The sequence below is a fragment of the Telopea speciosissima genome, chromosome 7 (genome assembly GCF_018873765.1).
Source record: "Telopea speciosissima isolate NSW1024214 ecotype Mountain lineage chromosome 7, Tspe_v1, whole genome shotgun sequence".
In the NCBI taxonomy this organism is placed as follows: domain Eukaryota; kingdom Viridiplantae; phylum Streptophyta; class Magnoliopsida; order Proteales; family Proteaceae; genus Telopea; species Telopea speciosissima.
In genome coordinates, this window is record NC_057922.1 from 60,478,913 (window position 1) to 60,499,274 (window position 20,362).

The following is a 20,362-nucleotide window of genomic DNA, read 5'->3' on the forward strand; positions in this document are numbered from 1 at the left end:
AGCAATGTGAGTTGGTGTGCTGGTCAGTTTTGTTTATCAGAACTTTAATTACTCTAAGATGTCTCTTGAAATAGTGTTTTGTGTATATATTCTTGAAGCATGTCTGCTATGGCTTTGGTTTAGGTTCAGCAAAGAGTACTTAGTATTGGTTAATGAAGGATTTGTTTAGTCATAGGTTGCCAAGTAGAGATCTGCTGGGAAATCCAACCACCAACTTAATGAAAAAACAAAACAATAAATGTAGTATTTGATTAATTAAGAAATGAAACATATAAATGCAGAGAGTAATACTCATCAACCACCATATTTCATGTAGATCTCATGAAGATTGTGGGATAAAGAAAAAAAAACCCTTTATAGAATGACAAAAGACACCAGCTGTCTAAGGAGATAAAAATGGAATTCGCGAAGGTGTGAGGTTTGATCTTGCTTCTATTACAGATTCAATAATTGGATTTCTTTTTTTGGGAGAATCTTATCATTTCCAAATAAACTTGGAACTTGAAGACCTTTTTGCTCAAGCCTTCCTATATATAAATGGCTTTTTTTCTAAGGGAACTTCATCAAGCAATCTATCTTCAGCTCTCATCTAGCTATAAGACCTTATAACTTTCCTTGAGCAAGGCTTATTGCTCCAAGAAAACTAGTTATGGCTATTGAGATTGATCAGAAACCTCCTGTTAGGCTTTCAAGAGTTGCAATTTCAGAAACTCATGGAGAAGACTCCCCATACTTTGCAGGATGGAAGGCATACGATGAAAATCCTTATGACGAAGTAAATAATCCTTCGGGAGTTATACAGATGGGACTTGCAGAAAATCAAGTAAGCATCAGTATTATGATTCATTTGAGCAAAGCATGCAGAGTAGCTGCATTGAATTGAATGAATGCCACAAAATATTTCCTTAATTTCATTTGTGGTTGCATGAACTAATGCTCTTTAGTTTGTTCCTTGTACAGGTTTCCTTTGATTTACTAGAAGAGTACTTGGAGCAGCATTTAGAAGCATCTACCTGGGGAAATGGGATCTCTAGCTTTAGGGAGAATGCTTTGTTTCAAGATTACCATGGCCTCAAAGCTTTCAGAAAGGTATTTACATCTTAACCTGGAAATTAATTTTCAAGATTAGATTTTTCATGTACTAAAGTCATGGAGTACTAACTCTACATTTTCCATTTCTTTGCATTCACTTATAGGCAATGGCAAGTTTCATGGAGCAGATAAGAGGAGGAAGAGTGAAATTTGATCCCGATCGAATAGTTCTCACTGCAGGAGCAACTGCAGCTAATGAACTATTAGCTTTCATCTTAGCAGACCCTGGTGATGCTTTGCTTGTTCCAACTCCATATTATCCAGGGTAATTAAGAACTATATATAAACAACCTAATTAGTACCATTTCATACTCCTGATCTAGAATTTATTCAATATTAATTTGTTCTTTTGCTTCAATTTATCACAGATTTGACAGAGATCTCAGGTGGAGAACTGGTGTCAAGATTGTACCAGTTCACTGTAACAGCTCAAACAACTTTCAAGTTACTACTGAAGCTTTAGAAGATGCATACAGTAAAGCACAAGCTATGAACATTAAGGTCAGAGGACTTTTGATGACAAACCCATCAAACCCATTAGGTGCCACAGTTCAAAGATCAGTCCTCGAAGAGATTCTCGAGTTCGCTACAAGAAAAAACATCCACCTTGTATCAGATGAAATCTACTCTGGCTCTGTCTTCTCCTCCACTGAATTCACAAGCATTGCAGAAATCCTTGAGGCTCAGAAATACAGAAATGCAGAGAGAGTTCACATTGTGTACAGTCTATCTAAAGATCTAGGCCTTCCTGGTTTCAGAATTGGAACTATATATTCGTATAACGATCAGGTCGTAACGACTGCAAGAAGAATGTCGAGCTTCAGTTTAGTTTCTTCTCAAACACAGAATCTCTTAGCTTCAATGCTATCAGATACTAAATTTACAGAGAATTACATAAAAACTAACAGAGAGAGGCTGAGGAAGAGATATGAATTGATCATAGAAGGCTTGAGGAAAGCTGGCATTGAATGTTTGAAAGGGAATGGAGGATTGTTTTGCTGGATGAATTTAAGTCCATTTTTGGAGAAACCCACAACAAAAGGAGAATTGGATATGTGGAATTCAATAGTTCAGGTAGCAAAGCTGAATATATCACCAGGATCTTCATGCCATTGTTCTGAACCAGGTTGGTTTAGGGTGTGTTTTGCTAACATGAGTGAGCAAACACTAGAAATTGCAATGAAGAGAATAAATGATTTCATGGAGAAAAGAAATTAAGACAGAACAATGAAAGGAACTATATATCTTATCAAAATTTTGGCTTCTTGCTCATTATTTTTGTATTCCTTTTTATGTGGGAAAAAAAAAAACCATTTGATTTAATACTGTAAATCCATTTAAAAAACTGAAAACCTGTACGTCTCCAATTTTCAAATTTATCATATGGGTTTAACCATCCATTTTTCAAATGCAAAGTAAGAAATAACTTATTAATTAAAGCTTGAGTTTGAAGTACCAACCAGAGGCAACAAATCTGGATTTGTGAGCAATGTTGGAAAACCCTTAATCTGAGATGAGGTCGGCCTCCTCTCATTCACATTGGATTGGAATCGGTTGATCGACGGAAACCTCTAGAAATTGGAAATGGGATGAAGAAACAAAGATTTCTATATATTTGTAGAGTACACGGTTTCTAATCTCCATCCAATGGTTGATGACACAGTCGAGCACCATACACGGCCATGTACGAAACCTTTTCTCTTTAAAATGATATTTTTTAGAGGTCTTGTTTAGGCATGGTTAACCAAGTTTCAACTCAATGAAGTTGTTGCATCACAAATTTTATATCTTCATTCTCCATTCATCAAATGATTAAATACGTATAGAGAAGGTTTCATGCAACGCCATAGTGAAATTTTGCACCAATAGGAGAGGTGGTTGACTAAACCTCGTATAGGGGTGCATTTATTGAAGAGAGAGGATGTGGAGTCCATGGGTGTGAGGGCGTACTCAAGATTCTGCACATTAGCATCATGCATTTCCTTTTCCCAACCAGTATACATATATTTTTGGTAAATTCCCAATAAGTATACTCACATTTCTGAATTTTCACAATAACATTACTGAATTAACTAGAGAACAAATATAGGAAAGTAAATGCCCTACTGCCATGCTCCACTTTCAAGCAAATGGCTTTGAAAGTTGCATTATTGGGACTTAATTGAATGATCGTCCTATCCACTATGGAGTCCGAGTATGTCGCGTGCTCGACGGCAGTTCAGGAGGTCGTTTGGCTTAGTAGAGTCCTACAACGTCTTGGCGTTACCGCTCACACGTGTAGTAGAGAGACGAGGATTGATGATTGAGAGGATCCACCCTATGTGGGCGAGTGAGAGATGTTAATAGAATCAGGTCTTGACCCGATTCATCCAACTGGAGTGCCAAAACGGAGTGGCTCTGACCCACTACTGTTGGAAACCCAAGTTAGCCAATTCTATTTAAATAGAAGACTTGGCCTTCGACTGATGCGGTGAAAGTTGTTTATGTCTCTCTCGTCTCTTGTCTCTCCTTGTGCGTGAGTGTCTTTGAGGATCTCCATCAATATCATTGGATTTGGAGGGTGGACAAGTTGGAGGATCTCCTTTGACAGCCTTTCGAGATTGTCGCCACCGCTAGACTTTGGATTGTTAGAGTTCGTGCATGACAACACTTAGTGCAACAAGATCCTTTCCGCTTTGTGGGAAACATTGACGAGGTAATCTCCTAATCCGAGATATTTTCATTTAATATAAAGAAAAACAAAAGATGTATTATATAATACATCTATATGAAAAAAGGGGAGAGGTTTCCCACGATGCCAAAGTGTAATTTCCCACCAATAGGCAAGATAGGTGAGGATGAATTGTCCAATAAGGGGCATTTAATGTAAGGAGAGTATGGGGGTCCATAGATGGAATATGAGAGGTCGTGTCTAGAAATCTTCGTACTCAAGTCGTGTGCTTCTTTTCCCCTTAAAAAAATGATAATTTTTTAGAAATCTTGTTTAGGAAAACATGGTTAACCAGGTTTCAACTCAATGAAGTTGTTGCATCCCAAATTTCACATCTTCCTTTTCCATTCATGAAATGGTAAAATAAGTATGTGGAGGTTTCATACAATACCATAGTGCAATTTTGCACCTATAGGAGGGGTGGTTGACGAAACCTCCCATAGGGGTGCATTTATTGAAGAGAGAGACGTGGAGTCCATGGGTAGGATGTGAGGGCATACTCAAGAATCTGCACATTAGCATCACGTGCTTCTTTTCCCCATCAAGTATACTAATTTTTTTTTTTTTTTTTTGTATACTCACATTTCTGAATTTTCACAATAACTATACTGAATGAGAAATGTTAACCAAAGAACAATTATAGGAAAACAAATGCCCTACTGCAATGCTCCACTTTCAAGCAAATGGCTTTGAAAGTTGTATTATTTAGACCCCAATTGAATGATCTTCACTTTCAGCTGTAGAGATGAAAGGCTAAAACTGGAAAAGTGAGAAATGAGATCAAACAGCCCAACAAGGCTGCTATTTGGTGGAGCATGGCCTTTGATGTACCTTTGGAGCATAATTTATTGACTGTATGAGCAGAGTAAATGATATTTAAAAGGAATTGAAACACTAAAAATTAAACACAGTTTTAAGTTGAAGTCTCAAGTTGAGCAAACAAAGGCAATGCTCAACTAAAATAATTAACAAAATCAAGCATTATTCTTTCCTAAGTATGATTTATTATGTATTAAAATTTTCTTTCTTAGTAAACTAATTCCCTAAAATTACCAAATTGGGACCAACAAAATTAAGAATTCAGGTCTACTACCCTCACACTGTCACACACAACTAGCATCAATATATAGTGTATGCCAAAACAAGTTCTTGATTTATTTTCAAGATCTTTCTCTCTTGCAATCTCAAGTTGAGTGGTCACCAACAGTCATGTTAGTAAAGTATGTTTCACTGTCTCTTAATGTTATCTTTCCTACTAAAACAATTCAGAGAATCAAGCAGTACTCTTATCAAATTGGGACCAACAAAATTAAGAATTATTCAGGTCTACACTCCTCACATGCAACTAGTATCACCAAATAGTGTACCAGCTTAGAATATCAAGTTAAAAGCCAATACAAGTTCTTGATCTATTGAAGGAAGGTCTTTATCTCTTGCAATTGGAACTTGAAAAGGAAAAATATTATTAGATGGTTCAATTTAAAATCTTAAGGCATTAGATAGAGAGAGTTCCTCAGGTATATGAACGCTCAAGGACATTAACAAACCAATGTGAGATTATAACTTTATTACTCCCAACAATTATAGCTTTATATGGCTTTCCCTATGGCTTCTGGCGACAAGTGATCAGTAATGCCTTGTGTGAAGCAATACGGGTTAAATGGTTTGGACCAATTGTGTTTGTGTTTGTCTACAACTTAAGCACTTTGGAATTTGGATATTATCGAGGATGGACAAAGAATCTCTTCATCTACCATGATGTGATCTTACGATTGGACTCGTAAATAATGAATTTCATTCCTAAACTCTTACTTCCTATTGTACGTAGTCGAAACTATCCTTCTCTAATCCAAATTTAAGGATCGAATGTGATGATTTATGAGATTCTCCTTTCACCAAGGTTAAAGGGAAACTCAGTCTTTAAATTTATATTCAAATGGGCTTTGGTTTTGGGGACAATTAATTTGATGGATAAAGCTTGTGGGGCTAACCCTACTTGCTTTGTGGGGCTAACTCTACTTGCTTTGGGGACTGAAATTTAAGTTAATGTTAAGATATTTCTTTTTGTTTGTTTGTGGTTGACAGAAACAATCTCCAAAGACTTCTATACCTGGCTAAAGTTGCTATCCATCATTGGCCAAAAGTCAACTTCAGTATGTGAACCACATACTTGGAAGAGCTGAATTGGGTAGTTCTCTTGAAGACGTGTTCCAAGGATAGCCTCATATCAAATGGAGGAGAAAAAGTATGGTAAGGATGTGATGTTTCCATCAATCCCAGCAATTTGGATGTCATTGAATTAAGGGGAAAGTTTTCCTAACTAACTATATATGGTTTGAAGTGATAAAGGAATCATACAACCATCAATAGCTGTTAATATCTGACTTTCATTTATGAATGATCGATTATAATTATTTATACCCTCAACCATGGTTTGAAGAATCGGATAGGATCGATCGATTTTGATTGGATTGGATCGGTATTGGTCGAGATCGATCCTGATATTGATTTGATCCAACTATACTGATAGGAGGTATAAATATAAAAAAATTAACTTTTTTTATAAGAAAATAAGGACAAAAGTGTTATATTTGCCCAAATTTGAGCGATCCCGATCCATATCGATTGGTGCAATCCCAATCCGATTTGATCCAATCGATACCGAGATCAAGAACCATGCCCTCAACTCTTCCCCTGTACCCTATGGGCATTATCCGAAGCCCTAACCCTGGATGAAGGAAAATTCAGCTCTTTATTTAAAATATCCATGACATCTTGAGGAGAAGGTAGCAAAATGGAATGCATGACAAATCCACTTGATAGTAAAATTTAGGTTGTGTTTAGTATGTATTCTTGGAATGCATTCTGGGTCTTAAGATTGAGTTTGATCACCAAATTTTACCTATAGTTAATTTAATATGGACACTACAGGTCATATCCATGCTACCCACAATAGTTTTTACTAATCCATGGTATAAGTAAACGCAATCAGCAACAGGTCAGCCTATGCCGATTTTGATTCAGACTGAATCAGCCATGAATTGGCTGAAATCAACCTAAACCCTAGAAATCTAATACGAACCAGTCAATTCGACTCGCACAGAATTGGATCACCGAATTCCGATTCGATTCCTTGATTCATACACTAATCAGAGACCTTCAATAGCATGATCCATAACTGGCCAGTTTTGGTGTGATTTCTATTTCAATTTTTGATTGATTTCATAAAATAGTTAACAGATAGATTTTTTGTCAAAACATTGAAATTGTTTTGGTTGTATTAGAAATATTTCTAGAATAAAAAAAAATACATTTAGCAGTTGAATTTTTGAGAATTGATTCTCTATATTTCTTTGGGAATGGTGGTGGTCATGGTGGCGGTGAACGTGGTGATGGTGGCGGTGGCATTGGTGATGAAGTGCCAATGGCAATGATGGTGGTGGTAGCGGTGGCGGTGGTGATGATGGTGAGGTGGCAGTGGGGTGGTGGTAACAGTGACGGTAGGGTGGTGGTGGTGGTGGCATGGTTATGGTGAGACCACTAGGAGAAGAAGGTTAGTGTTTTAACTTTAACATGAAATTACTACTTTGCCCATCAAATTAACAATCATGTGCTCATTAAAGAGCAAGAGTGAAACTAAATGAAATAGAAATTCTGAAACAGCTCCTCAGCTATTTCAAAATTTCTATTCCATTTGATTTTTATTTCACTGAAATAGGGTGTATAAATCAAACCAAATAATTTCCAAAATAGAAATCACCTCCTAAAATTGTAATAACAATCATTCCTTATCAACCATAAATTTAGTTCCCCACCTCTTTTTTTTTAAAGGGGGGGGGGGGTGTGAGGGATATAAATTTAGGTAGGCATTGGAGCTAACAAGAGAATCAGTGACATTAGTGTGATTGTGGAGAAAGCAAGGCATTGGTCTGCATTTTGTCTTCACTTAAAAGAGATCATTTTAGAGAGACTGCATCAGCGTTGATTTTCTTTTTTGGGTAAGATAGGTTGTTAGGTAGCAGTATTAAAATAAGGTGTTGTAATGAGGAAATGCAAGGGAAGAGAATATTTATAAAGACTTTAAGGGCTACGTCAAGTTAGAGAAGGTAGGGTTCTTGAATTATTTGAGTAATGAGAATATGCCTTACCAGATTTTAGGGGATTTTAGTTGGTGTTAAATAGATTTTTGAATTTGATGAGGTGAGATTTTAGAGATGTAGTTTGGGTTGATTGAAGAATATGACGTCTACCAAATTGAGATGTCCTCAGTGTTTGGTTAGAACGCGAAGGAAAACGGTCTCCAGAACCATGCAGAGAAGGAAACACCCGGCGTCTAAAAGTTATAATTATTCTACTCCTATTAAAAAGAGGTCCGGGGCAAATGTACACAGCCTTGACCCGGCTCCGCATTGATAATAAGCCCTGCACCCAACAAATTTTTTTTGTCTACGGTTCCTTGACCGGTGACCAGTGCGATTCCCTAGTGTCTCTCACAAGAGGGTGGACCCCACTTGGATAGAGTATTCGGTCAGATGCCCCGAGTAGGTCCCACCCTCTTGTGAGAGGCACTAGGGAACGGCACCGAATAACGATTCTGCGCCCAATACCTTTCCACATCAAACTTAACCCAAACTTTAACTGGAGAGAGTTCCTATGAAGGTAAATAAAACGACTCCTGTACCTAGACAAAGAAGCATGCGATAATACTATGTTGCCCTTCAATCAAAACAGAATAAAAAGATAATGCTTATATTGCCCCATGAAAAGGCAAAACGCCACGCGCCCTACCCCCCCCCCCCCAACACGCGTGCAACCTGTTTCCCATTAACCTAAACCCCAACTATGTTGTAATGCAGCTAATAGTCTGAGAGTGAAGGGATGAGTATAAATTAAGACTTGAATGGCATTTTTGCAGTGTTCACCCCCTCTCCCCCCCCCCCCCCCGCCGCCCCCAAAAACAAAACCCCAACCCACCCATCAAACTCACAAAGTCGGGCCTTTTTTTCAGAGTTTGCCCTCAAAACTCAAACCAGGCATTTGCCCCGACGGTCCGAAGCTATTAGCATTGCCCTATTCTGATAACCAATCAGTAGCTACCTAGAGTTCAGACCATTTTATAGCCATACCTACCTGTGATCATTTCTACCTTTTGCTGGAGAAAAGATTTGCGCAGCACCCCTATTAGGACCATCACTCGAGTATGAAAACGAAAAGTAAAACCCAGAACGTAGATAAGTCAAATTGGCCAAAATACTACTGTCTACAACCATAAATTAACAAGGCATCACAAACACCATTACTGCCACCTAAATAGAAGTGCAAAAACGCTCAAGAGGCAAGAAAAGAGATCCATGCGGCCAAAACCACTAGTAACAAAATCAACTGTGTGGCGAAGTTTTTGCAACTCCAGCCTGCTGAACAGCCTGAGAGCCCGTGGGTGCATCATAAGCTCCGTGAGCAGTTCCTGCAACAGTGCTGTCAGTAGTAGAATAGACTGGAGGTTGTGTGTAACCACCACCATAAGAATCTCCATATGGCTGCTGCTGTCCCCCATAACCTGGCTGAGCTGTTGGTGGTCCACCATATGGCTGCTGACCATAGCCTGGCAGAGCAGCTGAGCCAAAACTTGCCGATGGGGGGCGATGGTGACTAGAATCTGGCTGAGCATAGCCAGACTGTGTAGTAGGTGGCTGAGAATGTGAATACCCTGGTTGTGTAGGTACAGTCTGGTTATAGGTCCCTTGAGTGCTAGGAGGCTGTTGGGCTTGCCCATAAAGTGGTTGCCCAAGAGGCTTTTGGGCCTGTGGTGGTCCATAGCCTGGTTGTGTTGGTGGTGCCGACTGCCCAAAACCCGACTGAGCTGGTGGTTGGCTTCCATAACCTGGTTGTGAAGTTGGCGGCATTCCGTAACCTGGCTGAGCAGGACCCTGGGTAGGATAGCTTGGGGGAGTAGTGCCAGGCTGCTGACCTGAGTATCCTTGCTGAGGTGTGGCAGGAGGCTGGCCAGGTGGCGGGACTAGCTGAGATGAAGGCGCTTGAGCAGAACCACCCTGTGGGCCATATGAGGCAACTGCCCCATCTGGCGTTGGGTTACCCACATTTCCATACCCCGGTGCTGAACTGTACCCTTGCTGATGATCATATCCAGGCTGAGAATTAGGCTGCGGCTGACCATAACCTGGTTGAGATGCTGGTGCTTGATACCCACCACCATAACCATCCTGAGGATAACCTTGCTGTTGCCCCACAGGTGGCTGTGTATAATTTGATTCGCCATAGGACCCCTGCTGACCATAACCAGATGATTGGGGTTGAACATAACCATAAGCGGTGGTTTCAGCTGGGGCTGAAGATCCTCCATGGGGTTGTTGCTGCTGCGGAGGTTGTTGGTTGTAGTAATCATATCCACTGCCTGGAGTAGTTGGCTGACTTGGTGGGACAGGTGTTTGGTCCCATCCAGAGGAATATCCACCAGACGTTGGTTGAGCTGGATAGCCAGCATAAGGTGGCTGAGACATGTTGTACTGAGGTGGTGGCCCTGGGTATGCACCGGGCTGCATGTAGCCATAGCCTGGTTGCTGCATTTGAGGAGGGCCAGGAGGAGCCCAACTTGTTGGTGGCCGTGGAGGTCGGTAGCCTTGCTGAGAATATCCTCCAGCCATTGATGGATTTCTAACACGATTCTGCAAATAAATTGTTTCTCATATAAACTAAGGAAACATTTTCCACACATCATGGCTATACATTAGCGAGAGAGTACAAAATATACCAACAGCAACAAACTAGACAACTTCACATCTAACAGTCAAAATAAATCATACAGATAGCAAAAACTATGTAAACGAGGATTGATGCATTCCATATCAACATTAAAAGAGGTATAGACGCCAACATACCGCATTGGGTGTTGAACTATTTGAGTTACGCCAGCAGATGCCAATCCTCTCCCTACTCGAAGTGAATGGGTACAAAAGAATGCGGCAAAAGCTATACAGGTAACTAAACAAAACCAGAGAGCCAAGCATACACTTGTAGGCAACAGATTCCAGAGTTCCATACCATGGTTTATCTTGCAACAGCATCCAGTTGATGCATGCTCATCAACAGCAGTATACAAGAGAAGCAGAGGCATCTGGCAAACGATAATAATACTAGCCTAGAGTTTTTGTACATGACATTATATTCAGATTATGGATGAATAAATGATGTCACCCACAGCTGCGGGAGCTCAGTAGTCAGTACTAGATTGATATGAACATGAGATTCAAAACTTAGGACAACTTTGGATAGCCAAGGTATCAGAAAATTGGCTAGGCATGAACAAAATATATGCAAAGGCAATGGATTGGGATGCATAAACTAGTAGCAAGAGAGACCAACAGTTTAACTATATCAAATCAATACAACAGAAGGAAAAAGGAAAATGCACCACTAAAGACCTACCTTGTGAACCAGTGTCTCCAACTGGAGGTAGAAACTGACAACATGAAAAGCAATACCTATAACAAAATAAGAGATCCAACAAGAGAATCCAAACACATCCCACAAGAAATTTTTGAGAGGATGGCAAGCTTCCACATGTACTGAAAAAAATAAATAATAGAGTCCATTCTTACTATCAGATGAAGTTGGATGATATGGTAAGTACCCATGCAGTAACTTGTCAATAACACTGCATCAACTCTCTATGGTCCTTCCGGAAACTATCATAAAGGCTATAAGAGGTGAGGCCCAACTAACTTAATGGTGCAAGCTCTGAGAGTACAAATAATAACGCACCAAGAGGATCAACAATATTTTCTCCAAGTCAACAATGAGAATAATATATGGAAACCAAATTTCACCAAGCATCTCAATGAGCTTTCAAACAAAGAAAGAGAGAGATCAAATCCCTACATGGAAATCACTAAACAATCCAGCTCGATCTGAAAAATGAAACTAAGGAACAAACAATAAATAATATCAGATTCCAGTCGATTAAATAGAACTCTCTCACAAGGCTAATAGCCATTAACTATCTTGCATCAATGAGTCGAACAGGTAAAATGATATTGACAAAAAGATCCACAAGATTCCTACAAACAAGTGTTTGTTTGAGGCAGAAACACATTGTCAGAGGATAAAAATCAGACAGTCACCATTTCAATTGTCCTAATGGTCACCTGACTTGCACGTGGACTGTGTCAACAATATCACATGTATACCAGCATTTATGAGGTACTTCATCATAAAGTGCAATACTATGAGAGAGAGAGAGAGAGAGAGAGAGAAAAGGGTACAAAAGACAGTAAGACAAAGGGATATTCAAATACTAGGAAGTAATAAAATAAAAACACGAGGATACCATTTTTCCAGGTAAGATTAAATTTCTCAAAAGGTGACCATAACATTGAGGAAGCAGGAAGAGTTCAAAAAAACAAGGATTCAAAGTAAGTTTTAAAGAAGATACCGTGAATAACAACCATTGCTCACAGAGGCAATGGAAATAAAAACTTCCTCCTGCAAATTGAATGCAGAGGAAAGATTCAAAAAGCAAATTGCAATTTGTAGTTTCTAATGAGGTAGCAATTCACCCATCAAGACAGCAAGACAAACAATTGAATATTGGGATGACAAACACCAACAAGTTAATGATCCCCAATACTAACCATTTGAGCTTAAAATTCTAATCTTGTATTCCAACATTGCCCGTCAATTGTAGCTTTCTCTTTAAAAGATCAGTTAGTCATCTTAAACAGTATCCAAGATCATACTCGTGACCATGCCAAACTCCAAGAGGATTCACATTGATGTCATAAGCTAATCCTACAATAATTCCCAATAACAATTTGAGTCAGATGCTGCACAGAATAACAATATTCAGGATTGTCTCATGATATTATCCCAATAATTATTCACTTGCACATTCAAGTATGGATGACTTTAGACTTGATTGAGATGCATCCTGGAAATGAAGCATTCATATAAGTCAAGAACGGGTCACTACAGATCAAGACCAAAGATTCAAAGGATCCTGCAAAAAGCTCCAATACTTGAGCATATCCTTCAGAAAAGATTCCAGACTTGTCCAAAACTATATGATACCACTTACAATTCCATTCTCAACCTGGATCTCCACGAACCACTTCAGTTAGACCATTTATGGGGACTAACTTTAGATGGAAAAGCACCCCATCAACTTAAAGATTAAGCAGGTTCACAATCTCAAGATCAAACCATAATTACATCTATAAGAGATCCATTTGAATATCCAGCAGTATAGGCAATCAGGTTATGTAGGCTCTATATATCTCAAAAGAACATTATAAGAGTGAATATACAAGGCTATGAATAACTCTCAAAGAAACAAGCACTGCTGCAGCCCAACACTTTGCCCCATAGCACCATCCACCATAGGATGTTTGGCCAATTCATGCTGTCCAAATTAGCATCATCAATGTAACAACTTCCAGTTTCTTACAACACATCCAGAAAATAGAAAAAGGACACAAGAATCAACTGATAAACAATCCAACAGGAGGGATATTCAGAGGTGACAATACAACAAAATTAGAGATATCATGTTCTTCAAGCCACCAGCTGAGCTGAAATCCAGTGAACCAACTATGAAGATAAAATGAATTGTTCCATCAAGTTAACCAAGCACAAATTATTCTAATAAAGCTTCTTCCCAACATTTGATCGAGGGGGGGGGGGGAGAAAATTAGCTCCTTGTGTACACCAGGAAAGTATTAAGAAATATATATAACACAACTAGATTAGCATAAAATTTACATGAACAAAAGGTCCCAAACACATCCAATAAGTCTACAATGAAGTACCTACTTGGATACATAAGCCTAGTCTAGAACATGGAAAGAGAACTTGGTTGAAAACTGTAGAAACCACCGAGATATCTCGGTTTCGCAGGTTTCCAAGATGAGTTGGCCAGGTACTAGAAAAAAATGCATGGTTTCGACTGGTTTCAACCGAGATGTCAGTAATTTCACAAGTTTTGACACTTATTCCCATCAAAACTTGGGGAAACCTAGCTCGAAACCAGTACAGATACTTGTGTGTGCCAGTAATCAAGCCAAAAACCAAGATATTCACTTATTTATGCCTAATATCATTGAAGTAAATGAAATTGTACTTAAGATATTATTCATAAATAAGCAAATATCCCCCTATTTGAATCCAATAAAATTAGTTAAAAAATTAAATTCCAAAAGGAAAAAAAGTCAACCCCCCAATTCAAGATCAAAAACTAGATTTTCGACAATAGGTGCAATTTTCAACTTTCTAATGCTAGGGTTTTTCTCAAATCTAAACATTTCATAAATCTTAATATGGTATAACATTGCTAAAAACCAAAAGTGCGATAATATTCATTTGTTTTGATGTCCAAAAAAATATTTTCATTCAGAACGATTTTGAGAGCATTCGCACACACCAAATTAAGTTTGACCGGTGCATAACTCCTTCAATATAAATCAGATTTAAGCAATCTTGGAGTTGTTGGAAAGCTATCAAAACAAAGCATTCTAACAAATCCAAGATTGCTTAAATCTGATTTATATTGAAGGAGTTATGTTCTAGTCAAAATTAATTTGGTACGCGCAAATGCTGTTAAAATGGCTCTGGATGAAAGTAATTTTTTAAACATCAAAACAAATGCATATTTTACCGCACTTTTGGGGTTGATTTTTTTTCCTTTTGGAATTTGAATTTTTAACTACTTTTATTGGATTCAAATAGGGGGGTATTTGCTTATTTATGAATAATATCTTAAGTAAATGAAATACAAATTTACTTACAACTATGACTCTCAGTACACTGTGCGTACACTAGTAAACTTGGGTCAATAACCACAAGTACCAATTTGAGTGGTTTTTTTGTGAAAATAATTCATACATTGTATTTAAAATGTCATAAATAGGCTATATGCCACACAAAAAAAAAGAGAATCATTTTTGGGCACCGAAACCAAGGTTTCCCCATGAATGGCCAAAAATACCAAGTTTCGACCTGGTTTCGGTTGGTTTCGACCAAATCTCTGTTTCAGCCACGTCAAAACCCGAGTCCTTGATCCTTGGTCTAGAAACCCAACTGAAACACAAAACCACATGAAATAATGATGACTAAAATAAATAGAGAAAAAAGACATGCAAATCAATATTAAAAGGCAAAAGATTCTCTGTATGGGCATATAGGAAGAGCTTCCTATATGGACCATCTAGTTTTTGCAACATAGAAATGTAATGTGGCAATTCTATCCATTGGTTACATAAGTTACTCTCAGAATTGGCAACTTATTAATTTTAAAAGAGAAATTCAATCCACCCCCATGCTTCATTTTCCCAAATGCTTGACTTTCTAATGGACTATTAAAGCCTAATTCACCATGTGCTCTACTCTATTAAGAAACTTGACACATGATGAGCAAGGGGACCCTACCTGCTCACAAACTTTTGGAACCACCTGACCTGCCATGCAGCAGATATTAGGAACATCTAGTAAGGCCCCCTATGTGCTCTTGCAGGAAACCAAACCCATATTTACATAATAAAAAAATATAGCATATACTTTGCAAAGTGCAATCAATAAAAACTTGACACGTGTCTTAAAAAAAGTAATAATGGCAAATAAAATTAAAGTATGGAATATGAAAAAGATAGAGAGAACATGTCACAACTTGTACACCATTAAATGCAGTAATAACTTACGATTCACAATTGGCAAAACAGTGATCAAACTTCATAGGAATTCTATTGTGAAACCATCTAAACAAATAAAGACTAAACCTCACAAACAGTAACACAAGCATAAAAAATATTACAGAATAATTTATCTGCACTAACCATTTATTAGACAGATAGTAATGAGAATATAGGCCACACACTATATTAGGTTATAAATTGTTGCAACAAAAGAACTATAACAGCAGTATAGGTTCATTGCAACAAGAGAATTGTAAACATAAAAGGCTTATATGATAATATGGCAACAGATCATGACAACAAAGTACAAGCAAAATAAACAGTTCCCAATAAAAAACCATTATTGCAACAATTCCCATGTCAAGCAAAAAAAAAATGAGCAACATAAAATAGCTTCTTGCTTGCATTGCAGGACTGGAAAATTATCTTCATGTCCATAAATATCTGGACAGTTAACCAATCAGTGAATTAGGAGAGTAATACGATTGAAAGCAAACAAAATGCCTACGGTACCGAACAGCATAGTTTGTTATAACAAATCATGGAAGCAGAAGTCTTGAGAACTAGAAGTGCAGGGTCAATTTAACAGTGAAACTAAGCAAGTAGAAGAGCATACATTTGGCATACAAGTACAAGGAAAAAAAATTTACAAGTAGCCCTGGTCCCTGGCATAGATTAACCATTAACCACAAAAAATAAATAGCACAACTTCAATCTTTTACCCCCTTACATATGACTACTTCAGTAAGGTCTGTTTAACCACATTGAGCAAAATGCTCAACTACATAATTAATACAAGCAGACCCAATATACACTAAAGGCTACAAGGAATACCTCACTGGTCACTTCACTGATCAATTGCTTTGCAGATTCAATCTGTTCTTTTGTGCCATCTATCTGAACAGTTCTCTCCGTTGATGTATCTCCCGGAGGCAGATGCAATGGAATCAACTAGACATAGCAAACATGATGGAAAGATTAGATGCAAACAGTTCCAATATGAACAATATGTAACATGATAAGCTGATTCACTGTAAGATATCAAGGAAAAACAAAGACTCTCAAGTATACTGGAGAAATAAATGCCACTTTGAACGTATTATGTATTGGCAATTAAAAAGAAATATTCAAGGCTGCATATATCTATTTTAAGTGGAAAAAAATAAATAACAAGATATTAAGTAAATATAGACATTCAGATTTAATTACAAACCTGAATGCGTGCACCTGAACTACCTTGCATATTTTTTATTGTCTCCCCTCCTTTACCAATTATCAAACCAACCTGGAAAGCATTACATGTTAAAAACTATCCAGAAACCTAACTGACAAACAGACAATCAAAACACAAACTTCAGCTCCTCTCTACATGCCTTGTTGTTTGGGACTTTCATTACAAATTGGTCAGCTCCAGGTTGCCCAGTTAACCTTCGAGAAACTACACCAGAACCCCCTGCTTCAGCCTGCACAAAAAAGTGAACAAGACAATGGATTCAAGAAGAAAAAGAAGAAATAAAATGCATTCCTGTAATAACCTATTTAACAAAGATGCTACAGCTTTTCAAAGAGCTAAGTTGCACTCTTACTCGCACCCACCATTCATATAAGTGAATCATTACGTAACCAAATGCCTCATCTTGAATTATCACCCATTCACTATAGGTGATTCCCATGCATTGAGATAATTAATATCTACGTACTTCTTATCTGTATTTTAGAACACCGCAACCATGTCTGTCTGAACTGGACATATGCATTCTATCTGCTAGTTTACAATGGGCGTTCCATATTGATATTTTCAGCAAATAAGATGTTATTCTAATTAACTAGGTTGGTAAGTTGTAGTAAGAGAGAGAAAGAGAGAGAGAGAGAGGATGCAATATTTCCCAAATTGAGTAATGAACAGTACCTCAGAAAGAACATCAGTAATTAACTGTTCTGCCTTGCTTATTTGCTCTGGAGTACCCATGAGTTCTACCATTCTAGTCAGTGAATTAGGATCAGCATCCATATCCCTCGTTACTTGAATCTTTGCCCCGGACTGAAGCTGAAGATATTTGATCGTCTCTCCACCTTTCCCAATGATAACACCCACCCTTCCATTTGGGATATCGATCTTCTTACTTGCACCCTGGAAACCGTAAGCAGGTCCAGTTGAAAACGGGGCAATACCAATTTGACCAGGGGGTTTCTGCCCAATATCTGTATTCAATGATGTAACAGTCACTAAGGCTCATATAAAAAATCCCAGCATAAACAAACGATCGAAGATTCACAACGATTACAATCAATAGTCTCAACTGTCAATCAGAGATGACGGCGTAACATAATTATATATAAACCCTAGACAGGGATTTGAATGGGGAGGGGAGAGAACAGAATGGATTCACCCGAAAAGTAAATCATAGAATAACCAAGGACCATCAAAACTCCTAATCCCTTCACTCTCAACCCACCCCTAAATCAAAAGAGACAGATTAATATATTTCAAGTACGGAAGATGCATGGATAGAGAGAGAAAGAAAGAGGCGAAAACGAACCCGTCGGAGCAGAGCCGTAACTAACGTCATCGGGGCGACCACCATTTTCCGCACGAGGGCGCTTGGCTTCGGCATTGTTGAACAGACGAGCAGCGATCTCTTGTGCGCGTTGCTTCGCAAGCTGGATCTCGTCGACGGGTGGAGGCACGTTGTTATAAGGAGGAGGATGGGAGTGGGCAGAATCTGGAGATGGAGAAGCGATCGGAGCAGAAAATCCAGTTGCTCGACGAGGGGCTGATGAAGGTGGAGGAGTTGTTTGATCTTCGTACTTCCGCTTGTTATCCATTCGTTGTGTGAACTGAAGCTCTTCTGCCATTGAAAGTTGCACTTCTCTGCAAATCTAACCCAGCAGAAGAGAGGAAAAAGCTCTAGCTTGGGAAACCCTAAAAAGAGCTTAAAAAGGAAGAATTAGGGTACTAATTATATACTGGTGAGTCATTCACGAAGCGGAGACTGAAATACAAAGGCCACTTTACAAACAAATAAAAGGTCCTTCCAGGCTGCGCTATCTCTACTGAAGTATAACGCTTCATTATTGTGTTCCTTTTTTTTTTTTTTTAATTTATTATTATTGTCACTTGAGAGAATAACGACATTTTTTTTTTTTTTTTGGGGGTAAAAAAAAATTTATTGCTCAATCCATGGAGTGGAATTGGGGCATGTTTTCGTACCCTCCACCGATAAGGCCCTCCTGGCTAGGGTATCCACTAGAACATTGATACACCTAGGAGCAAATGAGAAAGAACATTTTAAAAAGAAGGGACTGAAATGCTGAATATCCTCAATGATAGGCCTCACTTTTGTTGGAATACTCCTCAAACTCCCTTGAAGAATAGAGGCCAACATTTGGTTGTCAGTTTCAACTTCTATCTTCTCATAACACTTTGCTACTGCACATAGAAAGCCTGATCTGATGATGAAGTGAAGTTCCTTGGTTCAGAAACGACAAGGACACAACTCCCTTGCGACAACCTGATGATGAAGCCCACTCCTCCTATAGATTGGTTCTAGTCACAAGAGGCATCACAGTTCAGTTTGAATGTTTCTTTTGGAGGAGGAAGCCATTTCTGGATTGCAGTTGTGGGGGCGCACAGTCGCTTTGAAATCTTGGGGGGGGGGGTTTGAGGCATTCCAGAATTCTTCAAATGCTTGGACAGCCAGAACACACGTCTCAATAGGCGATGTTGCCTTTTTCTCATAGATACCTGAGTTCCGAGCTAACCATATATACTAGCATATGAAAGAGTATAAGCTGAGCACCGGCTGCATCTCCTTCTAGTTTCCTCTCAAAAACTCAGTCCATTTAAAAATCCACTCAGGAAGGCTCAGGTTCCTTGGGATTAATAGGTTAATAGACTGGGGAGAGGCGAACCACATTGCTTTGGTGAATGGGCACTCCAGAATAATATGGTATATGGATTCAAAGAGATTCCACATCTAAAACATTGGGGATCAATAGGGGTCCGACGGCGCTGCAATCCTTCTCTTGTTGCTTAGCCGAAGGAACATGCTTTCCATAAAAAATTCTGAATCATTAGGAGAGTAGAGATTCCCCAAATTGTCGTCCGCGTTGAGCTTGGAACCTTAGGAATGTAAGAACTCGAGGATGAAGCCTGAGCATTTTCCTTAACTTTTTCTGGTTGCACAAGACATGATAAGCTATTTTAACCGAGAAGATTCCCGATTTAGCTCCTCCCCAAACACACCTGTCTGCTCTAGGGAAAAGAGGGATTTAAACCTTGAGGATTTCTGTGACATCTGCTGGAGAGAAGTATTGTTGCAGCAGATTGGCCTTTCACATCCTCGATTCTTCGTCAATCAGATCAGCAACAAGAGATATAGGGCAATCCTGAGGTTTGGAACTTGTAATTTTGAATCTCGAAGCATTAGGGAGCCAGTTATCTTCCCAAATTTGAATATTCTTTCCATCGCCCACTAACCAGCAAAGGTCAAGTAAAAGTGCCTCACGACTATTAAGTATGCTCTGCCATGCCCGCAATGGCTTAGGTCCTTTATTGTTTTTTTGCCTTAAGAAACTCAAAGGAGGAAAATATATATACTCTTCATGAGCTTACCCCATTTAGAGTCTGGAGAGCTCCATAGTCGCCAGGCTACCCTGACCAATAAAGCTTGATTTTGAAGCTAAGGATCTCTAAAGCCAAGGCCTCCAGATTCGTTGGATTGGCACAGCCTATTCCAAGAAATGTACCTAATTTTTGAATTATAGTCTTGTGATCCCCAAAAGAACTCAGCCGATATTCTCCTTAGGTGTTTGTGATGAGATTTAGGAAGTTGAAAGTGAGAAGACGCATATGAATTTA

The 20,362-nt window shown here is 38.7% G+C and overlaps 2 protein-coding genes and 1 long non-coding RNA gene across 3 annotated transcripts; 2 read left to right on the forward strand and 1 right to left on the reverse strand.

Annotated features, from left to right (window-relative positions):
* The first annotated feature begins 649 nt into the window (after window positions 1–649).
* LOC122669755 (1-aminocyclopropane-1-carboxylate synthase 7-like) lies at window positions 650–2,310 on the forward strand. The gene is made up of 4 exons (XM_043866603.1): window positions 650–823; window positions 961–1,089; window positions 1,197–1,357; window positions 1,461–2,310. The coding sequence occupies exons 1-4, from the start codon at window positions 650–652 to the stop codon at window positions 2,308–2,310; spliced, it is 1,314 nt and encodes a 437-aa protein (XP_043722538.1).
* A 1,672-nt stretch (window positions 2,311–3,982) lies between these two features.
* On the forward strand, window positions 3,983–15,589 carry LOC122669756. The gene is made up of 3 exons (XR_006334074.1): window positions 3,983–3,996; window positions 12,050–12,077; window positions 15,456–15,589. It is a non-coding gene; the product is annotated as an uncharacterized LOC122669756 (long non-coding RNA).
* On the reverse strand, window positions 9,135–18,438 carry LOC122669754 (far upstream element-binding protein 1-like). The gene is made up of 6 exons (XM_043866602.1): window positions 18,042–18,438; window positions 17,411–17,703; window positions 16,875–16,964; window positions 16,715–16,786; window positions 16,336–16,452; window positions 9,135–10,485 (listed from the first exon to the last, which is right to left on the reverse strand). Exons 1-6 carry the CDS (start codon window positions 18,355–18,357, stop codon window positions 9,181–9,183), a joined length of 2,193 nt encoding a protein of 730 aa, XP_043722537.1. The 5' UTR covers window positions 18,358–18,438; the 3' UTR covers window positions 9,135–9,180.
* Window positions 18,439–20,362: the final 1,924 nt, after the last annotated feature.

Excerpts from the sequence above, each read along its gene's own strand:
- LOC122669755 (XM_043866603.1), top strand. The coding sequence starts at position 650 with ATGGCTATTGAGATTGATCAGAAACCTCCTGTTAGGCTTTCAAGAGTT. Across the intron at positions 824-960 it reads TGGGACTTGCAGAAAATCAA|GTTTCCTTTGATTTACTAGA; the intron begins GTAAGCATCAGT and ends TTCCTTGTACAG. Across the intron at positions 1,090-1,196 it reads GCCTCAAAGCTTTCAGAAAG|GCAATGGCAAGTTTCATGGA; the intron begins GTATTTACATCT and ends ATTCACTTATAG.
- LOC122669754 (XM_043866602.1), bottom strand. The coding sequence starts at position 18,357 with ATGGCAGAAGAGCTTCAGTTCACACAACGAATGGATAACAAGCGGAAG. Across the intron at positions 17,704-18,041 it reads TTACGGCTCTGCTCCGACGG|ATATTGGGCAGAAACCCCCT; the intron begins GTTCGTTTTCGC and ends CATTGAATACAG. Across the intron at positions 16,453-16,714 it reads GTTCAGGTGCACGCATTCAG|TTGATTCCATTGCATCTGCC; the intron begins GTTTGTAATTAA and ends TGCTATGTCTAG.